The sequence below is a fragment of the Medicago sativa genome, chromosome 2 (assembly GCF_051527215.1).
Source record: "Medicago sativa cultivar Bolivia chromosome 2, Bolivia_mono, whole genome shotgun sequence".
Lineage (NCBI taxonomy): Eukaryota > Viridiplantae > Streptophyta > Magnoliopsida > Fabales > Fabaceae > Medicago > Medicago sativa.
The window spans coordinates 66,551,414-66,563,489 of NC_140750.1; the positions used below are offsets into that span (position 1 = coordinate 66,551,414).

At 32.8% G+C, this 12,076-nt stretch overlaps 2 protein-coding genes across 3 annotated transcripts; one reads left to right on the forward strand and one right to left on the reverse strand.

The window, feature by feature from the left end:
* Window positions 1–369, reverse strand: LOC146949882 (uncharacterized). The gene has a single exon (XM_085748578.1). The coding sequence runs from the start codon at window positions 367–369 to the stop codon at window positions 1–3; it is 369 nt and encodes a 122-aa protein (XP_085604704.1).
* A 510-nt stretch (window positions 370–879) lies between these two features.
* Window positions 880–6,926, forward strand: LOC146949883 (universal stress protein PHOS32-like). Of its 2 annotated transcripts, none has more exons than XM_085745902.1 (3): window positions 880–1,582; window positions 3,491–3,661; window positions 6,106–6,926. In XM_085745902.1, exons 1-2 carry the CDS (start codon window positions 973–975, stop codon window positions 3,655–3,657), a joined length of 777 nt encoding a protein of 258 aa, XP_085602028.1. In that variant the 5' UTR covers window positions 880–972; the 3' UTR covers window positions 3,658–3,661; window positions 6,106–6,926. The 2 variants fall into 2 exon arrangements, with proteins under 2 accessions (XP_085602028.1, XP_085602027.1); XM_085745901.1 differs by lacking the exon at window positions 6,106–6,926 and adding an exon at window positions 4,998–5,360.
* The last annotated feature ends 5,150 nt before the right edge of the window (window positions 6,927–12,076 follow it).

Consider the following 12,076-nt stretch of genomic DNA (forward strand, 5'->3'; position numbering starts at 1 on the left):
CTAAGAACTGGCCGCCTTAGCTAACGAGTGAGCAACCATATTCGCTTGTCGCTGAAGTTGGAATGTAGAGATAGAGAATTCAGAACCTACGTTACACTGAGACGATAGAGAATTCACAAGAGTATACGAATCCGAGTCAAAGATGACATTGTGCCATCCTTTGCTGCTAACAAACATGATTGCCTCCAATAGGGTCATTGCCTCTCCTTCCAAGAGGGACACTTTCAATCTCTTCCACCTTGTTTGACCTGTAATAAACCGACCATTCGAATCGCGCACACAACACCCCAAAGACACTTTCCTACCGGCTTCATGAAATGCAATATCCACATTAGATTTCAACCAACCAACTGCTGGTCTTTCCCACATGGAATTGACAACAGTTGCAGCTGCTGGTCCAGATCGATGATATTGCTATTGTTGATTTGCTTCATGCCATTGCTTCCAATTGCTTAACGCAAGCCGCCCAATACAGTTTGATGTTTGTCTCTCGTCATTCCACACACAATCATTTCGAGCCGCCCAAATTTGCCACAACAGAACAACAACGCACCCAGCCATATCAAGAGATTCATTTATGCAAATATCAAAGATAAAAGTTGAAATGTTATCAAATTTGACCATCCGCTTCAGCAACACTAAGGATAACCCTGCCCAAAACCAACATCACAATGTCGCATCCCACAAAAGCATGTCAATCATCCTTGCTCGCATTCCCACACAAAGGGCAAATATCGGAACATGGGACACACTGAAAGTGTATTTCTTTTTGGTGTACTGAAAGTGTATAAAAAGTTGGAAAAAATAAAAACCTTTCGAAATTTGCATTTAAAATTAGACATACTGAAAGTGTATAAAAAGTGGGGTGCAGATAGAAGTTCCCAACTCTAACGTTACTAACCCAGTCATAGTTTTCATCTATCAATAAACACAACACAACGCAATAATTTAGGAGCGAAATAGAAATTCAAAATGCAACAATCTCCTTCCGTTCCCGCTTCCACACCGCCGCAAACCGCCACCGTTCCCAGCAAAATCGGCGTGGCAGTCGACCTCTCCGACGAGAGCTTATACACTGTCACTTGGGCAATCCAACACCACATCCAACCACACGACACCGTAGTCCTCCTCCACGTCAGCACCACCACTCACGACAACAACGACACCGACGAAATGAAGAAGATGAAAAACTACTTCCACTTGTACACGATTTCCAAACTTAACGATTTTGCGAAACCGTTACTTCAAGCGCAAATTCCTTTTAATCTCCACATTGTGATGGATCGTGAAATCAATGAACGACTTTGTGTAGAGGTGAATAGTCTTAACCTCAGCGCGCTTGTCGTTGGAAGGGGAGGAAGCGTTGGCGAGTATTGCGTCCGCCATTGCGAATGTCCTGTTGTTGTTGTTGGAAGCTCTGATGAAGCGGACGGTGGAGATTTGATTTCCACTGCAAACTCCGGCGTTGGAAGATTCGCTGAAAATTCTACGGCGAATTCTGTTTTGGCGCCGCCGAAGGAAACTTATGTGGAAGAAATTGATGATATGTTGCGGAAATATAATGAAGGTTTACTTAGCAGAGGTTTGTGATTTTAGTTACTTTTGTGAATTGTGATTTGTGTGAATAATTGTTTGTGTTTTGAAGATTTTGAATGTTGATTTTGATGTGCGTGCTTTGTGATAGTTGATTTTGTTTGTTTGTTGAATTTTAGCTGTTAGTTAATGGAATTGGGATAGCGAGAGATCAACATAAGTGCTTATGTATAAGCTATTCCTATGAGATAAAATAAAGTCAAACGTTTTTTTGTATAAGTTATTAGTTGTTTTCATAAGCTATCGTTGATAGTTTATGAGAATAAGTTGAAAACAGGTTATGAACATGTTATAAGCTGTTTTCATAAACTGTCTCCGACAGTGCTTATGCTAGAACATAAGCTCAAATTAACTGATTTCAAACAAGCCATAAGCAGTGGTGATTACTTCTTGAAATAGATTTAGGTTTTGATTTTGGTACATTTTAGTAGATTATGATTATGATATTAGGTTATTATTGGAACAGATTTAGTGCTGTTGATTAGTTATTTATGATCATTTGATAGGTGTTTTACTGTTCTGCTTTCTAAGTTCATTTCATTGTTCTAAACTCATGAGGAATAACATGGAGAAAGAGATAAAGAGCACATATATATATATATATATATATATACATACTGCAGAGAGAAACAAAGCATGGTGTGGGAAGTTGTAAAGTACAAGAACACGTGTGGCTTTTGGGAATAGTTCCAATTTAATTGGCAGGTTACAAAATAAAACCCTAGAATACAAAGCGGTTCACCCTGTAATATCTGTCATCTGATGCAAGACTTATTGGATCAACAAGTCACATCATATCTCATTAATCCAATGATGTGACTTATTGATCCTATGGTAGAAACCAACTTGTGCATGATACAAGACTTGTCTCACTTGTGCATCATAGATTTGGTTACACAGTCCTTATTTAAGTATCTTAACTTGCAGCCTTAAAAGCTTGAATTCTATTAAGGATTTTGATCCAGATGTCATTTTCTGTGTAAAACATGGCTTAGTGAAGAAAGGTGCCTTATATGACCCTGCACTTCCCCGGATTCATTGCAAGTGTAAACTTTGAGGTCTACTCTTGTAAGCACGGTGATCCATGTCCATGAATGGATCACCTTTCCACTATGGTCCCTTTTCCCTGGAATGCTATCAAATCAAAACATATGTTTTGACACTTCACACTTTATAGTTAGGAAATTTTCTAAAAAGTGAACGAGGGAAAACATCAAACTAAAAAATCCAACTTAAAAAAAGAAAGAAATCCAAGATGAGAACTCAAATGGATAAAATCAAACTTAAGAAATTAAAACTTGAACAATACCGAACTGAAATCCAACTTAAATTTTCAAACTCAATAAAAACTCAGATCCAAAAACAGATCCTAAGAAAACAGAAACTGACAGAGAGTGCTTCTTCGGCCGATTGGCCTACGTTTTCTTTGGAGCCTGCCTTCTTTGGCCGAAAAACAGTGAGTGCTTCTTCTACTACTTTTAACTTCGGCAAATGGGTCTCTTGTGGAAGACTTCTCCAGACAGAGCATGCATACACGACTTGAATGGGGCGCGGCTGGAAGCACAGCGGGCCTGAGGGCGAAAAAGCACAATGAAACAAAAGGCAACCAAAAAGAATAGCAAAGCCAAAACAGCTGAAACTGCTTACAATGTCTTTACAGCCATGCAAGACACACTTGTGGAAAGAACATCTATCATGGCAGAATTAGGCCGTTTTAAGTATGTAGAAAATCTAGCTACCTTTTAATCTGTTATTTTGTACCCTATATTTACTCTTAACACAAAAGAAAATCTTTTTGCTATTCAATTGTATAATCTTCTCTAATTTTCTAATATTATCATATTGTGCTAAATTATTTATGCGTGAATCAACTATCTTATAAATCCAAAATATTCAGGTGACTTCAATAAACTCTTTGATAGAGTTTTCGATCAAATCATAGAAGAGGAACTTATGGACGACACTGACGAACAAATCCTGATGAGTTTAAGACTTGAGAATGAGAGGAGACGTCAATCCCACACCTCCACTAGACGCAAACATACAAAGCGTAGACATACATGAAAAGGTAATTAATTTTTAATATTCATATGGTGTATGTATGTCTCATCATTTTTAACTTATTGTGTTCTTTCACATAAATTAAATTTGCTATACTTTTATATTCTTAGTTTTCGTGTATTTATTTTTTCAAAATCAAAATACAAATAAATTACTATTTTAAATTTTAAAACAAGAATGTATAAAGATATGAGGTCAATTGTGGAGTGTATTTTAATTTCTTAAGGCTGTTCCATTGAAGAGAAAACTTGTTGGAGTTCTTAAATCTTATAGTAGATCCCTCTAAAAGTAAGTTCAGAACTATAACTTGGTTTCATAGTAAGATTCTGGAAAGAAATTGGATTCTTCATTTCTTCTCCATTTCAGCCAAGAGTCCAAAATATACGATGTGTCTGTTGTTGATTGAAGTGTTGTTTCTCTCTTTTTTGTCACTGCACGGCTTCTCAATCATTGCAAATACTGACTGTGATGATGACTCCGTTATGTTCTTGTGAATTGTTTTTGCCATGCATATACTATAAGTCAGTCTTGGAAGGTAAATGTTTAGAATGTAGATGAAAAGTAGAAGTTAATATATTATGATTTTAAAGTTTATAATCCGTGCTTAGATCAAGTTTTTATTCATTGAATTAGTTCATGCCATGAAAGCATGTTTATACTTTGAATTTGCCTTATTAATTGTTTTGACTTCCTTCCTAATTGTTGGTTGGTTATGAACAGACGATAAGGAGTCTAGTCACCCTTTGGTTCTGTCATTGAAGGTGTACATTTGAACTTTATGAATACGTTTTTTTTTTTTTTTTTTCTGTAATTGTTCCCGCTTTGGTAGTTAGTATTTACATTTACATGTCAAAAAAATTAAGTTCATACGTGATACATTTATTATCTGCTGCTCTCTATGTAAGGGTTGGAGCACCTGGATTTAGCCAACGAAGGTTGGTTTAGATGGTAAGGATGCAAATCATTCTATAAGAGTGTTAGTTTGAATTCTGCTGTTATTATGTGAGAATCTCGTTGGTGAGTAACTTGTCATTACCTTTCTAACCGTTTTTATGAGCCACGGGGTTCGCTCTGTACTCTGCTGAGTCTCCATAATCAAACTCATTAGAACTTTTAATTTTTTAAGTTTAAAATAGATGAGAACTATTAAAGGAAGGTAACTTATTTAAGACGTTTGAGCCTTTCGGTCATATTTCTTCATAGGTCTCATGACATGTATCTTCATTCTTGAATAGACTCCTTCCCCTATCCCTTTGTGTGTGTGTGTGTGTGTGTGTGTGTGTGTTTGTTCTGTTGCAGAATGTATCTGGCCTAAAAGTATTCACGAAATGATTTCCTGTCAGGTTGAGCATCTTCTTCATATGAACGAAGGAAATTATAAGCATGAGTTTGCATAGTTTGATGTGATCTCTGGAGGATGTCCGAAGATTGTTTATTTTTCTTTCCTAATACTGTCTGTATTATATTATACTCTTTGATGTAGATGTAGCCTTTCAACTGTTTAGGGGTTATTCTCCCATCTGGGTGCGGGAGATCACATTATCACAATGAGCATTGAGCTCCAACATTTAACCTATATTTCAAGTTACTAAGTTGATAGAACTAATTAGTTTACATTTCTATTTAGTTGATACTAATATTGTGTAAAAATATAAAATTGTATGTGCTTGATCAATCATTAGTGTGACATGAAATAGATTGAAGAACCTGTGATGTCTTTTCCTTTGGTGTCTTTGTTTCTAAACGGGTACTGGATGCCCCTTTTCCTTTGAAGAAATAGGTGTGAAGAAATAGGGGTTAAATAAGTTTAACTTTACTTTCATCAAATTTGTTTGAAACCTAGGGGATTTTCTTCAATGACTTCATCAGTGCCAATCTACCTAGGATATTTTCATCCTTTATCATCACTTTAGAGCCCAAGTTGAAGAATCCTAATTTGCTTGGGGATTATTGTCCAACATCTATAGAATGCTATCGGCTATGAAGGATATTTTCATATGGTTTGAGCTAACTTGGCTTAAGGTTAATTTTAACTAGTAATTTCTAGGTCAGTGTAACGGAATCATTCTTATCTATAGCATCATATTTCCTATACTGTAGGGTAGGGTATTTTCCATTCATATTGTATCTCGAGCTTCTGATGGATGTAAATTCAAGAAGGGTCTATACTTGCTAGCCAATATTATAAGTTTTTTTTGGAGGAAGCTTGGCTTGTGGCCTGATATGTATGTCGGTCGTGGGGGAGAGAATAATGCTAAAAAAAATTGCATACTCGTCGGTATTCTGTAATCCTACCATATTTAACCTTTATCAAAATGTTGGTAAGAGTTTGGAAATTGGTAGTTCAAATTTAGAGAAGATTATTATGGAGTGGGTCTAAAGAAGTTAGGAAAATTGCTTAGGTAAAGTGTTCAAAAGTTTAATCAAAATTGATGTGCTTCTTTTGCGCAGGTACAAATCCTTGCACAAAGACTACGAGATTAAATTAATGAGATGCCAAGAACTCCTGTGTTATCATCAAAGTAGTGGATGATTTGAAGTCTTGACCAATTCAAAAAAAGTACTACATGCTGAGATTTTTTTGTGCTAAAATGCTCGAGCACTGGGAATATGGGAACAGTTTTGAGGGGAGGGGATAACATACTTTTTTCTTTTAGATTACAAACGCTGTAAAATATGATTGTGTTATTTGTACAACCAAAATCAGGACAACTAGTGCAACGACATTTGCAAATCGAGACCGGTCAAAAATATTAAAAAACAAATAGATTGTATAGATTGATTTTTCACAAATCATTCCTCATAAATATTTTTTAAACTCAAGATAAATGGGTTTGACAATTGGAAAGTAATGGAGAATATTCAGTCAATAGCGTATCAAATGTTAACCACATGCAAAGAATAGGAGGTGTCAAAAGTGCTGCTTACAAGGACCGGTTTCCCTACTACCGTGTCATGGCGATATCTGCCTCAAAACCCTCGGTTTGCTTCGTCTCCCACAAAGATCTTGTATTGAACAATTTGGTTCCAGTTGAATGTGTCTCTTTTCACTTGACGCTTCTTGAATAATAGATTCTCATTAAAGACAATTTGGTTAGGTGTGAATTATTAAATTTTGGGTCTTTAACTTGTTCTTATGGGTGTGACATAATTGAGGATTTACAATATTTATTCTTTAGTTGTGAGATCTCTAATGGTGTGTAGAGTTGTATCTTACATTGGTTGAACACTTCTTGTGTTCTTTTCAATAATGCAATGATGCTTGCTCAAAAGTTTGGTTCTTTTATTCGGCTTCATAATCAATTTAAAGGTAGTTTTCATGCTATTTGAAAAGAAAGAAATAATTGGATTTTCGATCAAAAGTCATCCACATCGTCTGAGATTATTGATCTCATAAAAATTCGAATTTGATGGTGTCTGAAAGTAAAGAATTCAAACTTTTGTTTAAATTTAAAGCATTGGTGACTTAATAATCCTATGTATTGTTTCATGTGATTCTTTTTGTGTTTAGATGGACACTTTGTATTGTTTGAGAGTAGGGTGCTTTTCTTTACCTCACTGTGCAACTGTATTATTGTTTCCTTTCTATTCTTGGCACATCTTTCCCTAGAATAATAGTGTTTATTCTATTCTGGATTTAAAACAATATATTTCATTGTCCTAAAATAATTGAGATTTTTGCAACAAAATTTTGTCTCAAAATACTTGACTTTTTCTATTTTCAACACAACATTAATTTTTTTTTTTCTTTCAATTGTATGATCTAATTAATATTGATTGCATCATCCCGAATTCAGTATATTCTACTTTACTTCTATGATATTGAAAAATACATCTATACAAGGTAAGGATACTTAAGTAAAAATATCATTATATCTCTTTCTTTTATACATTTTTCTTAATACATGTGAAATCACCAAGTATGTTAATTATTTTGGGATGGAAAGAGAGTTTTTTTTTTTTTTTTTGTATTAACCCTCCGGTTCTAAGGCAAAAGAGATTTTGGTAATTCGAAGTTCAGTTGTAAGTATATATAGACTGACAAAGAATTGTTCCACTCAGGAATCAAATTTAAAATCTTCCGTAAAATATAAATTTCCAATTGATTTAAACAATTGATCAATTCGTCATATCAAATTTTGTGAACTACATGTGAACTCTTCTTAACTTCTTCATTGATTAACTAATCTATCTGAACTATTATTAAATAAGCAATGAATCTAAAAAATAGTTTCATTGCGTATATTAATAACCGAAGGAAGTAATCAATACTATTTCTTTAAAGATTGTCATGCATGTCTTTCATTATATTTGAAGTTTAAGAAAATATGAATAAGCTACTCAAAAATCAAGTTGTCCTAATTCTTATATATATATTAATTTTTAGTTTTTTAATTTTTTTTTGAATTTCATCTTAGGTTTTTTTTGAAAGGCTGAATTATATATGGAGATTAATGCAGGCATGCATAGTGCCAGACAAACCACGACCTATTATACACTTTTCCTGTATATATCCTGTTTTCAATTCAAGATTCAAGAAGATAAGAAGAGTTCACATGTAGTGCCTAATGTAGTTCAGAAAATTAAATTTGATTTGACGATACGATCATAGCCTCAAATATATTTGCGAAGTGAAAATTCATATAGGCATGATTAACATGACTAAGACAGTGACATGGTAACTATTATTTGGCTGTTACAAGTGTCATATAGCTTATATGGAACTTATCATTTAGTCTTACATAAATTATTAATGGTCCTAGATTTTGGCATCTTCTCATTTTAAACTTACACTCTAGATTCACTGGTTTTTATCATATTCTTCTAGGATTTTTTTATCTATCGTTTTCTCCAACCATGTTATTGATAACGTCATAGATCGACCTTGTGACCTCATATATATACATGAAGGGTCCACTTGTTATAGATTTTTTTTTGAGGAAATTTGTTTTTTTGGAAGATTTAAGGAAAATTGTTACTCCCGTCCCAGAATATCTGGCTCAATTTGGTTTTTCACACAGATTAAGAAAAATGTATAAATAAAGGGGAAAGTGGAATATATTGTATTGGAAATGATGAAATTAGTATTAATTAGAGTTATATTGTATTGAGAATGATGAAAGTTGTATTGAAAATTGAAATGAGTCAGTTATTTTGGGACACTTTTTTTTAGTAAATGAGTCAGATATTCCGGGACGGAGTTATATTGTATTGAGAATGATGAAAGTTGTATTGAAAATTGAAATGAGTCAGTTATTTTGGGACACTTTTTTTTAGTAAATGAGTCAGATATTCCGGGACGGAGGGAGTATAGACCACAAATGTGATTTTAATGTTAAATAAATTTTATTTGTTTATTTTAAAAAAAATAGCAGAAGTTTTGTGTTTATTTACCAATTTTTTTTAAAATTAACCACTTATAGGAATTTTTTAATTATCGCTATAAAAAAATAACATTTTATTTGAATCTGTTTTTTTGATTATTTTTAAATTCTTTTTTTTTTTTTAAAAGAATCTGTAATAGACAAATGAATTTTTTTAAAAACCTTAATTTAATATCCACCACTCTAGATACAACTTTTTAGAAGTAGCACATCACAAACTTTGACCTGTACAGGAGAACTTGAAAAGGGTATTCCACCTTATTAAAGCCAATCCAGCTTAAAAAATGGTTAGGATTTTGTAGAATTTTATCTTAACTTTCCAAAGCCAGCGAGAACGCCTTAATAAAATTTCTCTCTCTTTTTGATCATATAGGAGTATTTAATTATTTATGATAAAAATTATAAAAATTTGATATTTTTAAAATATTTATCAACACAAATAAAAAAACATTTTATATATTAACATTTGTATTTATATATTAATTAAAAAATATGATCAAAATAAGTAATGGGAAAAATGTACATTGTAAAATTGTGATATGCATTTTAAAATGGAGGGAGTATATTTATATTTATCTCAATAAATTGGACCTAACATATAGGAAGCCTTATTTAAACAACTTTTTGAATTTCTTGGTCATTCTTTTGGAAAACCTAGAATTGCCCGTTAGAGATCCAAGATAGTTTGTTTCTTCCACGTTGACTCTCGTCTGTCTCATTGAAAGCGTGACGAGCTCTGTATTCTTCTACAATACTCTCTCCGGTTTTAAATATAAGTATAAGTCAAAATATATTTAGCCCAAAATTAAGATCAAATAAATTTTTACTTTTGCTTTTATTTAAAACTGAAGGGAGGAGATCTTTGATAGTGTTAGTTGTTTCTATTTATAATTCTTTAATCGGTTAAATTCATATTTCTTAATTACTTCATTTCCATTTTCTTGTTTAGGGTGAACCCTAAGAGCAAGAACAACATCTTTGCTTAAGCCGGTCCTACGATGAAATGAATGATATGTCGACTAGGATTGCTATTGGCCTATTATAACGTCTTATTGCTTCCAATATGCCAAGAGAATTGAAACATGTCAGCTGCATGTTATACTACAGAGGGCACTATGTCAGCTGCATGGTATACTACAGAGGGTACTAACTGAATTGCTTTCAATTTGTGATTAAGGATTCTTCGAATATTAAGTACTCCTACTTCCTTTGGTCTCAAATGTAAGAAACAAAATAAAAAAATTGGTGGTATCAAATGTAAGCAAAATTATAATTAAATCATCCTATTAAATGTCACTACGTCAATTTTGTCCTCATTAATTTATATCCAATTTGTTTCACATTCTCATGTTGAGTTCAAAAATCACATTCATGACAAGGACAAAATTGGAAAGGTATAATTTTTTTATCATAGTTAAATGTAATCAATCTACTTTTTTAATAGTTGTGCTTTTTTTTTCCTTCTTACATTCAAGACCGAATGAAGTATATATTATAAAAAATTAATTTTTTAAATATTAAGAAATAAATTGACATAATTTTCAATAGATAATTTCTATCTTTAGTACGTTAACATGTGCCCTTCACATGTTTAGTGACGGATTCAGAGGGAGGCAGCCATTGGGCTGTAGCCTCTGATCCCTCCCCCACACATGATATAGATCCCTTGTTATTTCTTACATTAATATTTTGTTATTTTTATGTAAATTTACTATTACATCCGTCTCTGATCTTTGGTCTATTTTGTTTTTATTCAAAAACTTTGGTTCTTTTAGAAATTTAAAATATTAATGATGTTTTTTTAGTACGCTTACATGAAATTGATCTTTGCATTTTAAAATCACTTGGTTTTGGCCCCTCCATCAAATTTTTAAACTTAAAAATGATGGTTTGATATATTTAAATGACGTGACATATGACTTGATAGTATGGAGTGATAAAAAATTGTGAAATTATAATAAAACTTGGTAAACTTAAGTTTCAACTTTAGTTTCACCATTTTTAAGTACAAAAATTTGAAGGGACCAAAACCTAGGGGATCAATTTTATGAATGAGTGAAAATAGGAGGATCAAAATTGTAATTAAACCTAAATTTTATTATTACTAAATAAATTAAGGGTAAAAGGGTCTAAACTTGTCTAACATTATTATTTCTTACTATATGTTTTCGAATATTTAAAAGGACCAAAGACTAAGGACGATGAGAATATTATGTAAGCAACATAATCGCACGAAAACGATCCAAATTACACAAATTCATCGTTTATCACACAACCACATACACCAATTTGTTCTTAAATTTCCAAAATCACATAATTTCACATAAACGGTCAAAATTACACAAATTCATCGTTAAATTACATAAACACAAATTCATTAAAATTCAACAATACGGACACAAATTCGAACAAATTAAACTATTACACGTTAATAAATATTACACTTCAAGGGATCGGACATAAGGATGTAAAGTGCTATTCTCAACCATCACGCTAAACATGTAAGCAACGTCGCTATCATCTTCGAGAAGTTGTGGAAAATACATGGTCTTCCAAAAGTCCTCTTCCTTATCCTCCCCAAGTCCACGCCTGGCACATTTACTACTGCATAAGATGTTCTTTGATTTACACCAATATCGATAAAGTATCCGTCAAGTTTTGCCTTCAACTCGTCCAACTTGTCGGTGGAGTTTATAAAGAACCTAACCTTCTTTTTCACGGCTTCATAAATGACATGAACTTCAACTGGATCTTGTGCATCTTCAGACATGTTTCACTTCATAAAATATAATGAAAAAAAAAATATGAGAGAAAAAAGATAAAATAAATAGTTGAATGATTAGAGACAAAAAAATGCGAACAATAATTGGCGTGACATAACCAGCCACAAAAAAAAAATCACTTCATATATTTATATAATATATATGATATTAGTTACATATTGGCCACAAATATCCAAATTACATAACCGGCCACCAAAAAATACGTCGGTGTAATACCACCAAAAAATAGAACGAACACTAACGGACCAAAAAGTG

Bases quoted from the DNA above. Each gene is read 5' to 3' on its own strand.
- LOC146949882 (XM_085748578.1), bottom strand. From the start codon at position 369: ATGTGGGAAAGACCAGCAGTTGGTTGGTTGAAATCTAATGTGGATATT.
- LOC146949883 (XM_085745902.1), top strand. From the start codon at position 973: ATGCAACAATCTCCTTCCGTTCCCGCTTCCACACCGCCGCAAACCGCC. The intron at 1,583-3,490 runs GTTTGTGATTTT...CAAAATATTCAG, and splicing joins TGAAGGTTTACTTAGCAGAG to GTGACTTCAATAAACTCTTT.